The sequence below is a fragment of the Lathyrus oleraceus genome, chromosome 5, assembly GCF_024323335.1.
Source record: "Lathyrus oleraceus cultivar Zhongwan6 chromosome 5, CAAS_Psat_ZW6_1.0, whole genome shotgun sequence".
Taxonomy (NCBI): domain Eukaryota; kingdom Viridiplantae; phylum Streptophyta; class Magnoliopsida; order Fabales; family Fabaceae; genus Lathyrus; species Lathyrus oleraceus.
In genome coordinates, this window is record NC_066583.1 from 370,090,333 (window position 1) to 370,110,664 (window position 20,332).

At 37.2% G+C, this 20,332-nt stretch overlaps 1 protein-coding gene across 3 annotated transcripts; it reads right to left on the minus strand.

The window, feature by feature from the left end:
- Positions 1-1,214: 1,214 nt before the first annotated feature.
- LOC127084812 (disease resistance protein RPM1) lies at positions 1,215-6,550 on the minus strand. Of its 3 annotated transcripts, XM_051025330.1 has the most exons (3): positions 6,449-6,550; positions 2,567-5,328; positions 2,146-2,374 (listed from the first exon to the last, which is right to left on the minus strand). In XM_051025330.1, the coding sequence occupies exon 2, from the start codon at positions 5,058-5,060 to the stop codon at positions 2,601-2,603; it is 2,460 nt and encodes an 819-aa protein (XP_050881287.1). In that variant the 5' UTR covers positions 5,061-5,328; positions 6,449-6,550; the 3' UTR covers positions 2,146-2,374; positions 2,567-2,600. The 3 variants fall into 3 exon arrangements, with proteins under 3 accessions (XP_050881285.1, XP_050881287.1, XP_050881284.1); XM_051025328.1 differs by lacking the exon at positions 2,146-2,374 and adding an exon at positions 1,215-2,082 and having other exon boundaries at positions 2,567-6,546; XM_051025327.1 differs by having other exon boundaries at positions 2,567-6,546.
- Between the last annotated feature and the right edge of the window lie 13,782 nt (positions 6,551-20,332).

A 20,332-nucleotide genomic window follows, 5' to 3' on the forward strand; every position in this document is an offset into this window, starting at 1 on the left:
AAACCTTTCTCAATTAATTGTCCCACACTCATCAGATTGCTTCTGATGCCAGGTACATACCACACGTTCTGAATCAATGCTGTTTTCCCATTGTTCAGAATCACTCTGACATTTCCCATACCTTCTGCATTAAGATATTTGTCATCAGCACATCTGATCTTTGTCCTCTTTTCAGAGTCAAAGTCAACCAGCCATTTCTTGTTTCCAGTAAGATGATTTGAACAGCCAGTGTCCATATACCACCAGTCTATCAGATCCATATCATCAGATTCAGAGGCCATCAATAGCACAGATTCGTCATCAGAACTTCTGGCTATATTTGCTTCTTCTGATTTTCTCTCCTTGTTTGACCAACAGTCTCTAGCAAAGTGACCAAACTTCTTACAGCAGTAACATTGGATTTTCTTCTTGTCATACTTCTCTTTTCCCTTCTGAGCATTCTTTTGTCTATCAGAGGTTGAGCTTTCTGACTTCTGACCACCATCAGATCTTCTCCTGGCTTCTGACTGCTTCTGATACCTCCTATCAGAAGTTGCTTTCAGAGCCTGCTGCTCTACTTCCCTTTCAGAAGTTCTCTCAGTTAAACGCAACTCTTGCGCTTCTAGACTGCTCTGCAGCTCTTCAATTCTCATGGTGCTCAGATCTTTGGAATGTTCTATTGCTACCACAATGTAATCAAATTGACAGGTAAGGGATCTCAATACCTTCTCCATGATTGTTTCTTCAGAAAGAGTTTCTCCACACGCTTTCATCTCATTAGTGATCAGAATCACTCTGGAGATGTATTCAGAAACTTTCTCATTATTCTTCATGTTGAGATTCTCATATTGCTTTCTCAAGGACTGAAGCTTCACCTTCTTCACTGATGCGTCACCACCATAACATCTAACCAGTGTGTCCCACGCAGCCTTTGCTGTCGTTGAATCTGCAATCTTCTCAAACACATTTACATCAACACATTGATGAATGAAGAACAATGCTTTCTGATCCTTTTTCCTTACTTCCTTCTGCGCGTTTTTCTGTTCATCCGTCGCATCTGCTGCTACCGGAACATAACCATCAGTGACAAGATCTAGAACATCTTGAGCACCGAACAGTACACGCATTTGGATCATCCAACGATTCCAGTTTTTACCGTCAAATACTGGAAGTTTGGTGTTCATGTTTCCGTTTCCGTTCATCTTTCTACCTTGCACAGTACACTCAGATTTCTCACACAGTGTTTCCCAACCCACAGAATTAAAATTCTGATCAGATTTTGTTCAAGATTCAACACGAATCTAAGAATCAAAATCAAACACACAAGACCTCACGTTCACTCGTGTTTCCCGTGTTTCCCAATGAATCCGAACCGGAGCTCTAGATACCAATTGTTGGTGCAAAGGTAGAATAAAAGATGAATATTCTATTAAGAGAATGACGGCTACAAAAAGGATTAAAAGTTACAATGATTGACACCCTATTTATAAGCTAAAACTAGGGTTACTATAATAGGATAAAATACTAAAATACCCTCTAACAAACTTAGGGGCTAAGAAAATAATACAATTTAAATATGAATTAAATCTAATAAAATCTAATAAAATAAAACAAAATTTAACTAACAGTGATAACTGATTACTGCGAATGCATAATCGGTTACACCAACGGCATAATTACTTTTCTTTAGTTTATTTGATTTATTTTTACACCAATAATCGATTACACATATAGTAACCGGTTGGAGCACTTGAATTTATTAAGAAACTCTTAACAATATTTATCGTTGATGACTCGTTTATTCCTGCTAATGGAATGATTCAACATTTCCACTGCAAAATTAATTCCAGCAACACATTAACAGCTGAAATGATAGTTTTAAAATATGGAATTCATCTTGCCCATAATTTTTCCCTCAAACATGTTATTTTTGAGGTTGATTCTTCGACGGTACATACTTCTGTTTAGACATGGATTGCTCGTTCCTCGTCCCTTCAGTGTATTCTTGATGAGGCTCTGCAGCTTCTTCAACTCTCAGATTGAAAGGAAAGTTCTCATGCCATATTGGTGTTGCATACACAATTCATTCTATACAGCTCAAAACTTGCAACAATCATTAAGACTAAAGTAAATTATTATCATAATAAAAGATTAAGCTGTTGAGAATAAAAGGATTGCAGTATTTAGAGATTTCATATACAATTACAGTTCACAAACAACTCAAATATTAACCCAATCCATAATTTAGAGATTCCATACACTATTATTAATATCATTAAAGAACAACAAATTAAACCTATAACTTTTTTATTGAGGAACAGAAGTCCCAAAGTGATGCAGTAAAAGTCTGTGTCGAATCCGAATTGCCATTGCATTTGAAGTTGAATCCCAACACCTACCAAATCACAGAAAATTAACACTATCCACTACGAAAATAACCCTTGAGGATCACAAATAGTACACACATATTTGATGATGCTGAGTTAAACTAATGAAGTTTGTATTTGGTTGAGTGAACAATAATAAGTTCTCATGTATATGGAAAACATTAGTACCAAAAATAAGTATTAGGAAGAAAACGAAAAACCTTTTCTCGATTGAGTGTGATAAAGCAATGATTTCTATCTCCTTGAGTTTGGAATAAAAGCTCTACCAATGTTATGAATATCTACAGTGGGCACATGCCCCACCACATACCAATCCCTAGTAGAAATGCTCTGTATAAGTTCAGCATCCATTATCCAAATATGCAGAACTTCAAGCTTCTGTAAGTGTTTGATTCCAAAGGGTATATTCTTCAATCTGGGGAGTTTGTATAACTGAAGCTTCTTCAGAGACGAAAGCGCTCCTTTGTCGATAATAATATCTCTCAATTCTTTTGAACTTTCAACGTACAGTTCCCTTAGTTTCTGAAACCCTCCATCTTCAAAATGCAAACGTAAACCTTCACAAGCATTGTCGGTCAAAGAGAGGATCAACAAATGCTGCAAACTTTTTAGTGATTTCATTAGATCTTTACTTAAATACGACCATTTCAACCTCAACACGACAAGATTCTGAAGCTCTGGAATCCACTCTGGCAACTTCTTTAAACTCCCAAAAAGTGAAAGCTTCCAAAGCATAGTTGGCGCGGAAGTCAAGTCCAAATCAATGGATTTATTAGCTTTACCACCTGATTGGACATTTAGTTTCTCCAAGTGTTGCATTTCATTGATTGAAGAAGATAGTGTGCTTACATCTTCTTCATGAACATTAATCAATCCCAAATCCCTCATCTGTTTCAGCTTTCCTAACTCTTTAATTACCTCTGCAGCTCCATCCATATTTAAATCAACATTACGAAGCGTTTGTAGGGATGTCATCTCTCCAATACCACTCTTTAGTTCAATCAAAGAAATATTAGTGCTGATAAGATGTCTTAGCTTTCTAAGATGGCTAATCTCTTTTGGCAAATGAAAGGTATATGTACCATGTACTTCTAAGGTCTCGAGGTTCTGGAGCATTCCAATGGATTTTGAGATTTTACCGTTCCTTATAGAATTGATCCTTAAATACTTCAAATGGATTAAATTCCCAACCTCGTTAGAAACACGGTATATTGGAACCCATTCATAATCAAGAACCTTCAACAACCTGAATTCTGTAGGGATTCTCCCTTTTGACAATGCATCAATGCTATTCAACAAAAAAAAAGTAGCTTGATTCGAAAAACAAAATAATGACCGAACATGCGACCTTTCAATTTGCGGAATTACATCATAAGATCTAGTCTTTGTTGTTGATAAGCGTCGAACCATTCCACTTGAGGTTGATTGTCCATCATCACTAATATGCTTGCAAAAATTTAAATCCTCATTTTTTTCAAGGATCATCTCGCGTATTAGATCATGAACACGACAACGTTTAACTTTGCCAACGATTCTTAGCGAAGATACTTGAACCAAACTTCTATGGACCAACTCGATTAAATATCCTTCCGCCACTTCTTCCAAAGTCTTTCCCTTTTCCTCCTTTACAAACCCTTCAGCTATCCACTGTCGAATCACTCTCTTGGGTTTAACTTCAAAATCTTCCGGATATATTCCAAAATACAACAAACATGACTTAAGATAGTAAGGCAAATCATCGTAACTTAAACTTAAAATTTCTTCTATCCCAGTTAAATGTGTATCTTTCTTTAGGTTTAAACTAAGGTTCTCTCTAAATTTCTGCCACACAACCACATTTTTCTCACTTGTAGACAAAAGACCACCAATGGAAACAATTGCTAGTGGTAAACCCTTGCATCTTTCAACAATTTCATATGCTATATCCAGGAGCTCTTTAGGACAACACCCACCATAGTCAGATTTGAATACCTTTTTATTGAACAACTCCAAAGATTCTTCTGAAGTTAAAGGTTGCAATTCAAGCACTTCAATTAAAGAAAATCTTTTACAAGACACCACAACATCTAGGTTCCTTGTTGTTATCAATATCTTACAACCATTTTTGTTATCAATTAAAGCAAATTCAATGTCATCCCAAAAATGTACATTCCAAACATCATCAAACAGGATAACGTACCTCTTTTGATGCAAGTACTTTCTCACTTCTTCAGTCAATGACCGTCGATTCATTTGAGAAAAATCCCTAGCAGCATTGTATCCTTTTTCTTGGTAAAACTTTTTCAGCATGTCCCTCAACAACTCTTCAATATTATATGATTGAGAAACTGTGATCCACACACGACAATCGAAGTGTCCGACGACTTCCTTGCTGTCAAAAACTGTCTTGGCAAGAGTGGTTTTCCCTTGCCCTCCCATTCCTACAACGGAAACTACAGTGCGCTTCTTCATTCCCTTTACCATCCAATCAATCAATCTTTTCCTTGGCAGTTCAAAGCCCACAACTTCAGATTCTTCAATGTAAAGAGCAGCCTCACGAGGGTCGTACCATTTGGAATTTCGACTTTCTCTAGAACTGCTTGATCTTTGTTCTAAAGAACGTTGGAAGCCATATATTTCACTTCTTTCCTTGATCTCACGAATATATGACTTAACGTCTTGAATTTCAGACGCTATTCGACGGCGAGGGATCATAGTTTTGAGCTTATGGATTAAAGCTACACATCTAGGATCACTAGCCTGCTGTTCCACCTGGATCAAATAATCATCAATGATATTTTCAATGCGAAAAGCTGCTTCCCTAACCTGTTTTATCCAAATTTTGACTCCTTCACTAACGTTATCTCCTTCAGCTGTTGCGGCTCTTTTATCAGCATCCTTAAGGAATGCTTGAATGCTCTCGAGTTCATCTTTAATGTCTGCAAAGTCCTTGTGAATACCTCTCAACAGCTTGGCTTCTTCCCTTAACAATGGAAGTAGTTGGTCAACAACTAAAGACACCACCATTTCCGCCATTCGAATTAAGCTCTGATAATTGATGTTTTGGTATGTAAAGACTACACGTTTTGTTTTGCTTGAGACCTTGTTTGCACAATTTCTCTTATTATATAACAAGGGAATAATATAACTTTGGAGTAAGGTAACTTCTATTATTAAGTAACAAAGGAAGAAGACAACTTTTTGTCATGAAGAAATGAATAAGGCAATTTCTATCATTAAGTAACAATGGAATAATATAACTGTTATCATGAAGAAGGAATAATGTAACTTCCATCATGAAGTAACAAAGAAATTTGATGTTTGAGCTAAACTTCCACCCATTCACATCATATTCAATCAACTAATGGTTGCAAAAAGATTCAAGTTGAAAACAGTTTTTCATTAATATAGTTGAAAAGGTATAGATAGCATAAATTATGATATTTTCTTCCTTCTATCAAAGAGTACTTTCTCAAAAACTAACTCAAAATAGCTATTTCATTTTCAACATAAAAATGATTTTTGAGAACTGCCTACACAAAATAGGAAAATTGAGATTTGAAAGGAATTGCTTTTGGAAGGACCAAGATACTTTGCAGATTGAGATTTTTGATAATTTAACATAAGAATTGGTTAATCAGACATATATCAGAGAAAAAAAAACTAAAACATGGAGGGAAAAATACTAAAACCTGTAATGAAAACATAATTGGAATTTTATTCCATCAAGTGAACACCAAAAAGGAACAAGCTTGTCAGCACCTTACCATAATTGGAATTTTATTCCATGAATCTTGAATAAGATCTTACAATTCACTTGTCTAAAAATTTATTGAATTTCAAAATAGAAAGGAAGTCAACATAAAAATAAGGTCTTACAATTCTGGAAAGGCACTCATAACATGTTGTTTGTATACAAGATAAATTACAAACAACTCAAAACATTGATATATAAGTATACAAATGTCAAAAAATGGATTTAAATAATAAACAACAAATAGCAGGCATTTGATCAAACATGTGGGGTGTGTTTGAAAATGAATGAGGAATAAGTGGTGAATAAGGAACGCCAACAACAATTTGAATTATCAATCTGAAGATACCTCAAATTTTTAGTGCTACAATGTTGAGAAGATAGGAAGAAGAATTAAAATCTGATTAATGGTGTACCAGCTGAACTGCATAAATGTGTGTTTGGCTTTTATTGAAGAATGAGGATCTTTTTATAAATGATTTTAATATTATATATTTTATGTTAAAAAAAATATTTAAAATATTTATCAAAAAAATTAAATAAATAATTAATTCAAATATTTGAGTTAGATCAACTAAATTGATAGTTGTTTGTGCAAAAGTATTCAATTGAGTATAGATTACATTCTTTTTATTCACTTTTATATGATAAAATTGGTGATTAAATTACTAAACTAAAAAACAATTAAATTTGAAATTTTATTGAGTATTTCAATAATCTAGTAGGACTATTTTTTAATGTTAAAATTTAAAGTTGTTTTTGAATATTTTTTTCATAAAAATTATTTTTAAAATATATCTTTCTTAAAAGTAATCCGATTTGTTCTGATAACGAACATTTAAGTTGGACTATCATGAATATTCCAAACTCACAAAATACCAATGACCTTGATCCGTTCATTTATTGTCATGTGGGATGTACGAAGATGACTTATATAACGTTTCACAATATTGAACATGTGTTAGACATGTGGACTGTCTTGATAGATACTTAGATATCATCAGAGATGAGTCACGTACCACACTCTTTGATAGAGCGGGGTCATGTGAGTCAAGGACGAGAAAGTAGCCTCAAGACTTTGTGCATTTTGCTAAGTCACAAAGGACTTTATATATCCACCTTAAGGGCTATGCTAAATCATCACCTTTTTACACACTACTATCTCAGACTTTTTATTTGATAGTGTCGCGTCGCGAAATACTCGAGCGCATCGCACGCTCGAAATACAACAGAGTCGCCATTGAACTTTATTTATTCTAAGAGAAGGGAAAACCCAAAGGAAAGAGACAAAGGGTAAAAGAGTCGATTATGTAAGGGGAAGATATTAGCACCTCTCACATTTGTTGTACTCAACGGGAACCATTTTGATTGTTCTTTGTGCATATGGGTGTTATTATCTAAAGGTTACTTGTGTTTGGTTTTAATTAAGGAAAAAAATAAGTTTTTAATTAATGTGCTCGTCATGGTTTCAAAATTTTGTACCTACGTATTCTCATTGTGCAATTAGAAAATCAGAGCTCCGTAGTTCGTGGGATAGAAAATGAGTATTTGTTGGTTGATTTTAGGGAACGATGTTATAATCGTATCATAGAAGTGTTTTGACGTTAGTTGTTTGATCCTGGTTCAGATGTTCTAAGTTGTTAGTCTGACTGCTAAATAATGGATTATAATAGTTCTTTTATGATAAGAAATTGATGTTTGAACAAAGAATTGTAAAAGTTAGTATCTGAACCAAGGACTGAATTGAAAGTGTGGTGTCAAAACCAAGAACTGAATTGAAAGTGTGGTGTCAAAACCAAGTACTTTAAAAACGATGCCATGGCGAAGAGTACCAAATAAAAGTGGTGTCTAAACCAAGAACAGGAAATAAAAGTGGTGTCAAAACCAAGAGGGTGTTTTAACCAAGAACTAGTTGTTAGCCCAAAGAGATGGGTGTTTTAATCAAGAGATGGTGATTAACCCAAAGAGAGTTTGGGAGAGAAAGATTATGAAATGTTTATGGACGGTGCGAAAGAGATGGCATAAGAATCTTGTTTTTTTTAGAATGAGACGCATGAATGTATGAATGGATGCATGCAAAAAAAATATTTTTAGTTTCCTGCGGATCCTGAGATTTCATTTGTTGTTATGAGTAATCATAAAGCTTGAAAATAAAGACAAAAGACCAAACGTTGTGAACAAGCCAAAGTACTCATTTTATTCAATTTGAAGAAAGATATTACAAGTAATAGATTACAATTGATTTTCCAATTTGGCCCTCTTAAGTTCGGCTCTAAAACCAGTCAACGTGACCTTACAAGAGGCAATAAAATTGTAAACTTCCCTAGGAGTGTTTTGGGGAATCATTACAAAAAAGGCCATCTTCAATTTCTCAAGAATATCTTCAGTTACTCGATCTGCAAACTCTGCTAGATGAAGGTGCTTCTCTCCATTCTTGAGCATTTTAGAGAAGATTTTGAATCAACCTTTGATTCCTTCCTTGGATAAGGTCTTGAATGAACGCTTCCCTTTGGTCCAAGAGGACATCTAGGTGACGGCCTCTACCTTCCCAATAGGAGTTTTCCTCTATTAGTTGATCATAAGAAACCCTATTATAATGGTCTTGATCCCTGAGTTTGTTGATATCCTTGTAGGTGTTATCCAACTCATGTTGACGTCTAGCGAGTAGGTTTTTGAATTGGCCCTTTATGCATTGTTTTCTTTTTAGATAGTCTTGAGTGTCTTTGGTTTCAGTCTAGAGACTCTTCACATGAGTGTAGCGGTGTATTCGTCACTTTATGATTTATTGATTAAACCAAAAGCAAAGCATACAAAGAATCGAGTCGCCACCACACTTTTATTTATCCAAAGGAATGGCTAAAAAGCGAACAAAAGCCTAAGAAGTTTTACACATAGAAAACTAATGAAAAGATCAGAGATCTGGGTAAGGGGTTAATTACGAAATGGGAAGGTGTTAGGCACCCAAAACGTCCTAGGTACTCCTAGGGAGCCCTTTTCACACTTGTTGTACGAAATGTTATTTGTTTATGAAATATTTATTGTGCAAACATGGATTGAAGGGATGAGAAAAGAATATACAAGTTATTATTTTTGTGTTTAAACGGATGAACCTGTTGCCTACGTACCTTTCCATGGAAGGTAAGGATCAAAACGCCGTAGTTCGGCTAAAGAGATTTCCAAAAATATGAGTGGATTCATTTTAAAACAAAATCCCTAAGGTCTTTCGTTATCCACGGGAGAAAACTCAACCTTATACAAACAACAAATCCACCATGTGAGAAAAGCTTCAACTTGCTAGTGAGGGGTTAACCCTATAATAAGCAAGGAAGTCTTACAATTCAATCACTAAGGACAAAAGGTGAGGTTAACATCAACCAACTAGGATAAATCAAACCTATGGCTAATGTATGAAAGCTTATCAAGAATGGACAAAGCCACAAAACAATTGAATGAGTGAAATTAACCAATTAGGATTATTCACAAAAATGGTCAAAGTATGATTAGAATTCAATTCAAAGAAGTATTATGAAGATGGAGTTTGAAAATCAAAGGCTTAAGGCCTAGGTTTCTAATTTGAAAAGAGATGAGAATGTTTGCACAATATTTTTTAGGTTTTGGCTTAGCATGCAAAGATGGAGGTTCAAAGAAACAAAAGGTGGGAGGGTGAGGGAGTGTAAAACTTCTTAGATGTTCACCTCTTGAGATCATATGTAGATGATTCAAGTGATTCCTTTGGAATAAGGCAACAATGCAAATAAGCAAATGAGCAAAGCAAATGGATACCGGATGCCAATCAATGGACTTATACCAATCTCCTAAACAAACATGGATACCGGATACCAATCAATGGATTTACACCAATCTCCTAAAACAAAACATGGATATCAGATGCCAATATATGGACTTATACCAATCTCCCAAAACAAAAACAAACATGGATACCAGATGCCAATCAATGGACTTATACTAGTCTCCTAAAACAAAACAATGATACCAGATGCCAATCAATGGACTTACACTAATCTCACAAACAAACATGGATATCGGATGCCAATCAATAGACTTATACCAATCTCCTAAAACAAAACAATGATACCGGATGCCAATCAATGGACTTATACTAGTCTCACACCATATCATAGGAACAACTGCCAAGTAATGGACTTATGCTTGTCTCCTCCATGGACAAAGCAAAATGCTATAAAGCAAAGTTTATGAAATGATATACAAATGATGATGATAAATGCACAAAGGCACACTCAAGCAAATATGCAAAGATGAATCAAGTAAGCAGACAAACAAGTCAATTAGCACACACTATATACAATCAATTAGGCTCAAGCAAGGTTAGACTTTACAGTCAACTGGAATGGGGTAATTTGAGCTCTTAACCCTAACATTGAGAGTTAGGGTGAAGCAGATGAAATGGAGATGAGGGGCGTGCCTCATAGCTCTTATCCCTGGTCAGGGAGAGCTTTAAACAATAGAATGTGTGGGAGTTCAGAAAGTTGGAACTCTTCTCCACAAATGATTTGACTCTATAAGATCTTGGGTTAATATCCACAATGCATCAACATGTTATGTGAGCAAAGGGATGACACACTGAATAGTAGGAGATGGATTACACATCTCTTTTATCTATCAATTGCCTCATAAGAGGACTTTTCCTGCTTGGCACAAAGATAAATAATCACAAGCATTGCCTCTTAAGGAGGACTTCAGACAGGTGTCTGCCCACATAACAAGGCAGGTCTTCCAGACTACATGAAGATTAGAGGTTATACCTAAGTGGTTAAGCAACCAAGCAAAATCAAGTTCAAAGTGAACTTAAAGCAACTTATGTACCTGTGGAAATATCAAACAAATCAGTACAACTATACAAACAAACAACCAACAGTTAATATCAGACAAACAGACAAGGTTCACAATGTGCAAGCCAAAGGTCAAACTCAAATGAATCAACATCAACCTACAAAACACACAAAAGATTATTAATCAAAGGCAAACATCATTGCTCAAATGATGGATCATCAACAACTATGGAACTTGGATGTTCAACCTGAAATCAAAGCTCAAATGTGAGAGGCAAACCACTAGGTCAAAGCCTAGGGTCAAAGATGGAGAAAAAATTCAAAACAGAAGCTGAAAATTAACATGAATCAACTTCAAACACATCTTGAAACAATCCAAAAGGTCTCACATCAATATCATTAACCAAAAGTATTTCATGATCAATTGAAGTTCAAGGCAATTTTAAAGCTCAAATGTGATCAACCAGAATGAAAAATCTCAATTAAATCAGAAATGATTCAAAAAAAATCCAAGAAAATTCATGAGCATTCACAACATCCATAATATGCATCACACAAAAAAACAGGACAATTGGAGATCATTTGGCAAGGTAAACACATCACATAAGTTGAACAAGCAAAGGTGTGACACAAATTGTCACACCAACTTAACATGATCATAAAACAGAAATGACTATTGATAAAAATACCAAATCAACACCAAAATGTCAAGCAAAGTGTCTAATTTCATCATGCAAATTTTCAGATTCATTGGATTAAAAACCAGCATTTCACAAACGAATAAGCAAGGCAAGGTACAAAATGCATACATGTTCACATGCTCTAGCACCAAATGAAATCCAGCCAAGCACAATTTATGAAAAAATGATCAAAAAATAATAGACAGAATAAGGAATGCAATGCAAAAAACCTCATGATTTTTGGATCAATATTCAATTAGATATGAATTTTGTAAGATGAAGAAAAAAATAAAAAATGACATGTGAAGCATGGTATGAATATATTGAGGGAAAAGAAAAATATATGAAGGCTTTTGAATAAATGGAACCGCGGGGAATCGAACTGGGAAGCAATTCAAATTTGGCGCGCTGAAGGAATGAAACACAGCCGTTTCATTAATTGACTTGGCCGGTCAATGCACATGTGGCCAAGTCAAAGCGCTACAGGCCAATCAAAACGCTGGCATGGCAACAACCTAGACCAATCACACGCTAACCCTAAACAAACACATGCAAGCGCTGGAAACTGAAATCCGCAGGTAAATGGGATGAACTGGCAACAAAATCTGCAACAAAGCTATGCGTTTCCCAGCTAAATTCGCAGGAAACCTGGAGTTGCTATGAACATGATGAAGATCTTCATCCATGGATTTCCAGAAAAATTCAACACATCCAGAAACAAAAAATGAGCATATCATTATGTAGATCTTCCATCACACAACAAGAATCCATAAACAATTCATCAATAAACACAAAGACGTGCATGGATCGAAGCAAAGAAGATTCAACACCAAAACTTTAAACAACCATATCTCACTCAAAACATCATGGATTTGCACGATTCAAAGCTCAAACTACTCGGCATTAAGAGATCTACAACAATAGCATAATAAATTTGAGAAAGGAGAGAATCAATTCATGACCTCTTGAAGAGCAGCTTTGGAATTCGCGTGGTTCAAGGCCTTGCAGTGCTCAAAAGTTCTTCTACAATACTTGTATAGATGATTGGAAGAGAAATTGCAGCTCAATTGCACACGATCCTGCCAGAATTTGGATTTGCCATGGATGCTTCAAGCTTCACAAATGCTTCAATGCTGCACTGTTTTCTTCAACTCCACGTGTAAACCTGCTCAAGAACAACTCAGAAACAAGGATCAAGCAAAAGGAATGGATTGAATGTGAAGAAATTGCCCGAAAAAAGTGAGAGAAAATTTTGGTATTTTTGATCTAGATCTGAAATTGTGATTGTTGTTTTTGAGAAAACAGTTAGGGTTTTGGCTTTATACCTCCTACTAATCACTCCTTAATCATGCTTAAGCTATTGGTTAAGTGGAATTAGCAAAATGGAGTGTAAATGCAAATGGTGGTTTTCACCCTATGCATGAAAATGCATGGTGAACAGTGCACGAAATCAATTGAATTTCACTTAAAATGCATTTTTAAAATCATTGGTGAAGGCAAAATGTTCAAATAGTTCACCAAATTTGAATATTGAAATTTCCCTCCAAAAATCCATGAATTTGCAAATGATTATGTGATGATAATTGATGAAATGCAATGCAAGATTTGGAAACTAGAGGTCAAAATGAGAATTTAGCAAAAAGAACCACTTGAATTGGAGCTTTGGTTGGAAAGTTATGCCCATTTGAAGTTCCATGCATAGTTTGCCATGTTTTGATCATATCTCTTTAACCACACATGAGAAATTGATGATCTTGGACTTTTTGGAAATGGGAGATAAAGATCTACAACTTTCATGTTCAACAAAATTTCATTTGAAGCTTTCTTGATGATGTAATTTGAAGTTGAAGTTAGGCTAAAACCTTTCCATTTTTGGCAATTTTGAATTATAGGTCACTTTCTATTTTTGGAAAGTTTTGTCCTGACTTTAAATTCTTCATTGTGAATGTTTGAAATGTCAAATGAGACTTGTTTGAACATGAATAAAGTATTTCTAATCACTTCCCACCTCCAAATCCACAGTTGACTTGGCAGTTGACTTTCTAGGCCTCCAGTTGACCTGACAATGTTCTGATGAAATTCAAGCCTCTACCACTTGGGATTTTGCTTCAAAATAACATCATGGTTCATATGAACTCTTGATAATGATTATGGGGTCCAAATTCTCAAGAATGGCCATCATTTATTGCTCAATGACTGCCTTTGACTGCTTTGACTGTTGATTGCTTCATCTGCAAGACAAGGGTTAGATGACATATTTTTGTACTTTTGGTTAGTGGTAAAAAGAAATGCAATGATATACAAATGCAAAACATGCTTGGTGATCAAGAACCACTCTCAAAAAGATAACCCACCCATAGGGAAGCAGGCAAGGTGCACAATGATCCTTGAGGCAATGAAATGGTATGATATGATGCCATAAGGGATCTTAGGGACAAAATTGGGGTCTTACAGATGCCCCTATTTAAGGTCATTCTATCCGGAGAAGTGAGTTTTAGAAATCTTCATCTCGACACGGTAGAATGGGCTTAAATAACAGTAATGAGACAAATTTTGGTCCCTAAGGGACCTCATGATGCAGATGTATGCATGTAAAGACAAACAAAATTCTGTGGGGAATACGGGTCCACAAAGAAGAAAGGACGATCCATCGGAGCAATACACTCACCGGGAACAGAGACTCTAACAGGACTCTCATGGGGATAAAAAAAAGAAAAAGAATGCGTGAGCAGGACACGACTCTGAATTAGGGTAAAACTGACGTAGCGTGAATCAAGACACGACTGGACTGGAGACCTCACTGGGGAGAGAAGGACTCAAACAGGGAAAAGAAGAATTCCAAAGGAGGACACACCCATTGGAAAGACTCAAGTTGACTCAAATTATCCACAAAGGATACTTCGGATAAAAATCCGGATCGGACTGGGGAAAAGATTCACACAGAACCTCCCTGCTGGGGAAAATTGCATATATTGGGGAAAACGCCAATACAGCAAAAAGGGTAAAAAAAACACCACAGGAAACTCCACTGGAGAAGGTCTAACAAAGAGACTCTCCTGGGGAAGCAACAAAAATGAGGTGTTACCGGTATAAGGGTAACAAACTGAGGAAGAATGAATATTTAAGACCGGTATAAGGGTGAGAGATATCAATCGACCAAACATCTGAGAGAAACCTGAAAAAGGTACATCAACTCAGGAAAATCTGACTCCACAGGGGACCAAGGTCATAATAGGGAGCAGACAGGAAGGAACACCAGGGATACCGGTTACTGGGTATATAATAGGTGACCGACCAAAGCGTGAATTGGTATATATGCCAAAACACTCATCATCCGAAAGGAGGGCTTGAAAAAGCAAATCGACTTATAGGATGGACATTCGAATCCGCAACGGGAAAACGAATCTTACTCAGCTGGAGAAACAAACCCAAAGAGCGCATGAGATATAATATCCATTACCGTCAGAACGTGGATAGTATACTCGCATGAGATATATCATCTATTACCGTCAGAACGTAGACAATATACTCGCATGAAAGAGACACCAGGGATACCGGTTACAGGGTATATAATAGGTGACCTACCGAAAAGAGCAAAACGCAAACTTATCAAAGGATGGATATTTGATTCTACAAAGAATACGAATCTTACTCCGCTGGGGAAAATCAACAAAGGATTCCAACCAAAGAGTGAAAGAGATATATTATTCATTACCGTCAGAACGTGAATAATATACTCGAAAGGAAGAGACACCAGAGATACCGGTTACTGGGTATATAATAGGTGGCCAACCAAAAAGAGAAACAATCGTTACCAACATCAACAGGGTAAACGAAAGATAACTCACAGGGGATAAATTGCAAGCATCCGGCAATTATCCAAGAGAACAACAAATATTCGATTCCACAAAAGGAACACGAATCTTACTCGACTGGGGAAACACAACAGGCTTCGACTGAAGAGTGCATGAGATATATTATCCATTACCGTCAGAACGTGGATAACATACTCGCATGGAAAATTATCCACAACCAGTTACTGGGTTAAGAAAGGATAAATCAACCGAAAAGAAAGGCATCGGGATACCAAAACTAGGTATATAAAGATGACCAATCAAAGGGAGCAACAATCATTACCAACAAAAGGGTAAATGAGAGACGACCCGCTGGGGATGAATTGCATAAACATCAATTATCCACAAGGACTTGCTGGGGATACAACTGCTAGCAAATGGCAATTACCCAGAAGCAAGGAGGGAGTATCAACATCGAATATTGAATGAAGATAACCACAAAGAATAACCATCATCGGTTAGGATGAACAACAAGGTTAACTCTGCAAAGGTAGAAATTAGGGTTTACAACTATCGAATACGGGGTAGAAGACCAAAACTCTGGCTAAGGATAAAATTGCTAGCAACCGACAATTATCCACAAGAAAGCACAGACTCCGTTGGGGATAAAAACCACAACAACATAGGATTTACAACTACCGAATACTGGGTAGAAGACCACAAAATCCACCATCAACCAGAATGAACCACAAAGGTTACCTCTGCTAGGGGAAAAGAAAGAGATAGGACTTACAACTACCGAATACGGGGTAGTAGCCACAAGCTATGATGAGGATAAAAAGATAGGGTTTACATCTACCGAATATGGGGTAGAAAACCACAACATCCGCGTGGGGAATGAAAGAATCACAATTCCGCACGGGAATCAAAATAGGGTTTATAACAAACCACAAACTGCTGAGGAGCAGAAAAACTAGGATTTACAACTACCGAAAACTGGGTAGAAAACCAACGTCTCTTGCTGAGGAATAAAAGGTATATAACCATAAATTCCGCCAAGAGGAGGGAACATAGGACTTACAACTACCGGTATAAGGGTAGAGGCCAAATATTCCGCTGGGGATAAGATGAACTATTGCCGGTTACTGGGAAATTCATTCATTTATTCCACAGGGAAACACAAGAAACAGTTGACAAATGCCAATTCAGGATCAAACCGAAAAGACAGACTGAATCAAGACTCGTCCTTAATGAGGATATAACTCAATAGGAAGATCCATCCCAATATATGTGTTGGGAGGAAACGGAAGAAACCATCATCCACGAGGATATATCTCAGTGGGGAATTGTAGAAGGAAAGACAGACACTTTCTGCTTATGGGCTGACTCTACATGGAGAGATTTAAACACCCGACATCTGCTTGGGGAGATCTATAGAGAGATCTATATCACCATAGCAGGGAACAACAAACAAAAGATATATGGCAAACAATGCAACATGAATATCTGAATGTTTATGAGTATGCATGAATATGCGTAATTTATGTTTGATGAATGCTGACAAAACAGACATATCTAACACAAACAGGCCCAGGAATCAAACGCCCGGTACTACACTTCCAGAGGAAAATCCAAGAAACCCAACTGGAGAGCCAATCTGCTGGAGATCTACATGCTGAAAAGCAAAGATCTGCTGGAAGGCAAAAGATCAGAGATATCACGAAATCACAAAATCTCTGAGTGATGGATCAACAATCAACCCAACTGGGGGACAGAAAGTCAAAACAGGCATAAACAGCCACAAAGACAAATCTGTTGGGGAAAGGAGAAATCCCGAGGTATCTGCAGGGAGATCCTCAGTATCAACTAGGAAGCAAAAATTCACTGCACAAGCAAGAACTGCCAAGAAAGCAACTCCAAATAACTCCGTTGGGGAACAACCCACAAAGGGAGAACAGATCATCCATGTAGAATCTAACTGCACAAGCAACTCTACTGGGAATACTGTCGGCCACTCCATTGGGGAATACACCCCCTGAGGGAAAAATAGATCACACAAGTAGTTTCTGCAACAAGCCACTCTACTGGGGATCAAAAGCATCAGGAAATCAACCAAATCTTTGGATGATAGATCACCAACCGACCCTACTGGGGAAAACCACTCCGGCGGGGATCCTGACTCTGTTGGGGACTCTGGGGAAATCACAACTACAATCCACTATACCACAAATCTACTGGTGGTTCAACTGGGGATGAGGAGGAGAGCTGGGGATCAACCACCAAATGCTGATCCTTCCACGAGGAAACCAACAACTGCGGAGGAGGAAAAAACCACTGCTCTGCTGAAGGGATTAAGAGGTGAAAACCTCAACAAGCGCTCCGATGGGGAGATATAGCATAAATGCAGTATATCATATCAACAACTCTGCCAGCGACTGTGCTGAGGAAAATGATGAAGTACCGGGATATCAACCCACCAACCACTGAATCTTTCAAAAGAAATCACCCATGCTGGGGAGAGACTGCTGCAAGAGAGGACTGTGAAGTCTATAACCAACACTCTGCTTGGGGAACAACCCCAACAAAAGCTCTGCTTGGGGAACAACCCCAACCAATAAAATCTGGAGAAAGAGGACACAACCAAGCCAGGAATATGAACAAATGTCTTACCTGTTGGAAATCATGCCACCCTTGGGAGAGCACTGAGAAATTCTTAGGTATCCTTTTGTCATTGTGAATGTTCATTTTGTTTAAAATAACAATTTTTTTGAAAAATTTATTTGTTTAAAACAATGACATTTTATCAATTAAAACATGCAAAACATTTGTTGAATTGAAACAAATAGGAGTGCGAATAATTGGATAAAAGCTCAAATTGATTTGATGGAACGGTAGCCTGCAAATGGCAAGACTCCATAGATTTGTACAAATTTGAAATCAGTGATATATATTGGAAGAGGGCTACATTGAACATAATGATCCTTTCTCTACCAATTTGAATTTTGACGTATTCGAGGCTTCAGTCGACTGGGAATCGAGAATCTCTGACGAACAGACAGCTGCGGAACAGAAAGTCTTGTCAGGATGCAGTTACTTGCCAAATCCCTAATTTTTGCCTAGATTGTCCCAGGGTGAGGTACTCAATCTAGCGGGATGCAAATATTCCTTTTTTTTAGTCTCTAACTTTTGCCTGGATCGCCCTTTCGGGTTCTCCACCGAGACGCTCATTTTTGCCTAAGCCGCCCTTTCGGGTTTTCAACTTAGCGAGCTATTCTGTTTTTCTTTGCATTCTGTTTTTTAGGCAAAGTATTTCTTGATTGCATCTGAATTCACAGGACGAATGAAATCCTCCTCATCCATTGTTGTAAGCATCAAAGCTCCGCCTGAAAAGGCTCTCTTAACAACATATGGACCCTCATAGTTTGGAGTCCACTTGCCCCTGGAATCGGGCGCGAAAGACAAAACTTTCTTGAGCACGAGGTCACCTTCTTGGAACACACGAGGCTTGACCTTCTTATCGAATGCTTTCTTCATTCTCTGCTGATATAACTGACCATGACACATGGCAGTCAATCGCTTCTCTTAGATCAAATTCAACCGGTCATAACGACTCTGAATCCATTCAGCATCAGTCAACTAGGGATTTGAGGGTATCATTTTCCTTTTTTTTTTCTTAAATTATTTTTTTTTTTATTTTTGATTTTTTTTGATTTTTTTGATTTTTTTTTTATTTCTTTTATTTTTCATCCCCTCTTTTTTTTATTACATTTGTAATGTCCCAGTTTGACTGTTTTGCTGATTCTCATGATACAACTGAATGAGCTTCTTTTCGTGCTCAAGAAAACGGGTAATCTCATCAGGAATCCCCTTCAACATCATCTTCCTATGCTTCAAATACAGGGAATTCAAGATTAGGAGATGGCGTTGGATCATTATGTTCAATGGGTTTAGAAATCCCTGCATAATGATTTTGGATAATGAAAAGCTTTAAAATTTAAACAAGCAAATCATTATGCAGATGAAAAGAGATTTTATTCTTGTTTTTCATGGTTTTTTGTGATCACTGATTTCATGCAAAAGCAAAAAGTGAAAACAAATGGAAAAACAAAATGTTTAACAATGCATTAATTGAATGAAATATCATTGTATAAATGCTGCCAACAATGTCATCACTTCTCCTTTTGGCATAAGAGAAGGGTTTTTGAACAAAGTGAACAAATTACGCTGACTTATGAATGACTGTAGGAACATCCACAGCGACCCAATTGTGGCAGATCCCGCCAGGGATAGCAAAGTTGCTCAAGTCCTCTATATCCTCTTCCAGAATAGCAGCAGCTTCTTCAGCTTGATCAGCATGGATGAAACCTCCATTCTTGAACAATCCTTTCTCATTAAAGACCCCAGAAGAATAGCCAATGCCAGCCCGGGACTTGTTATCTTCAAGCTCAATCATCTTCCCTAAACCAGCAACTGCACCACATTCGATGGCCAGTTTCGCATCACGATAGGAAGCAAATGAAAGAGACTTCTTCTCAATCGGCTCAGCAATAGATAAAGCTTGGAAAGGCGTTCCAACTTCATCCTCAACATCAATATATGAGAAAGAAGACAAGTGGCTAACCAGGAGAGCCTTTTCTTCCCCTACCACAACCAGTTTCTTATTCTTGACGAATTTCAGCTTCTGGTGTAGGGTGGATGTCACGGCGCCAGCCTCGTGAATCCATGGTCTACCAAGGAGACAACTATAAGATGGGTGGATATCCATAACCTGAAAGGTAACTTGGAAATCACTTGGTCCAGTCTTGATTGGGAGATCAACCTCCCCAATCACGGTCTTACGCGACCCATCAAAAGGTTTCACAACAACACCACTCTGCCTCATGGGAGGCCCATGATATGACAATCTCGAAAGAGTGGTCTTTGGCAGTACATTCAAAGATGACCCAGT

Bases quoted from the DNA above. Each gene is read 5' to 3' on its own strand.
- LOC127084812 (XM_051025328.1), bottom strand. From the start codon at position 5,381: ATGGCGGAAATGGTGGTGTCTTTAGTTGTTGACCAACTACTTCCATTG.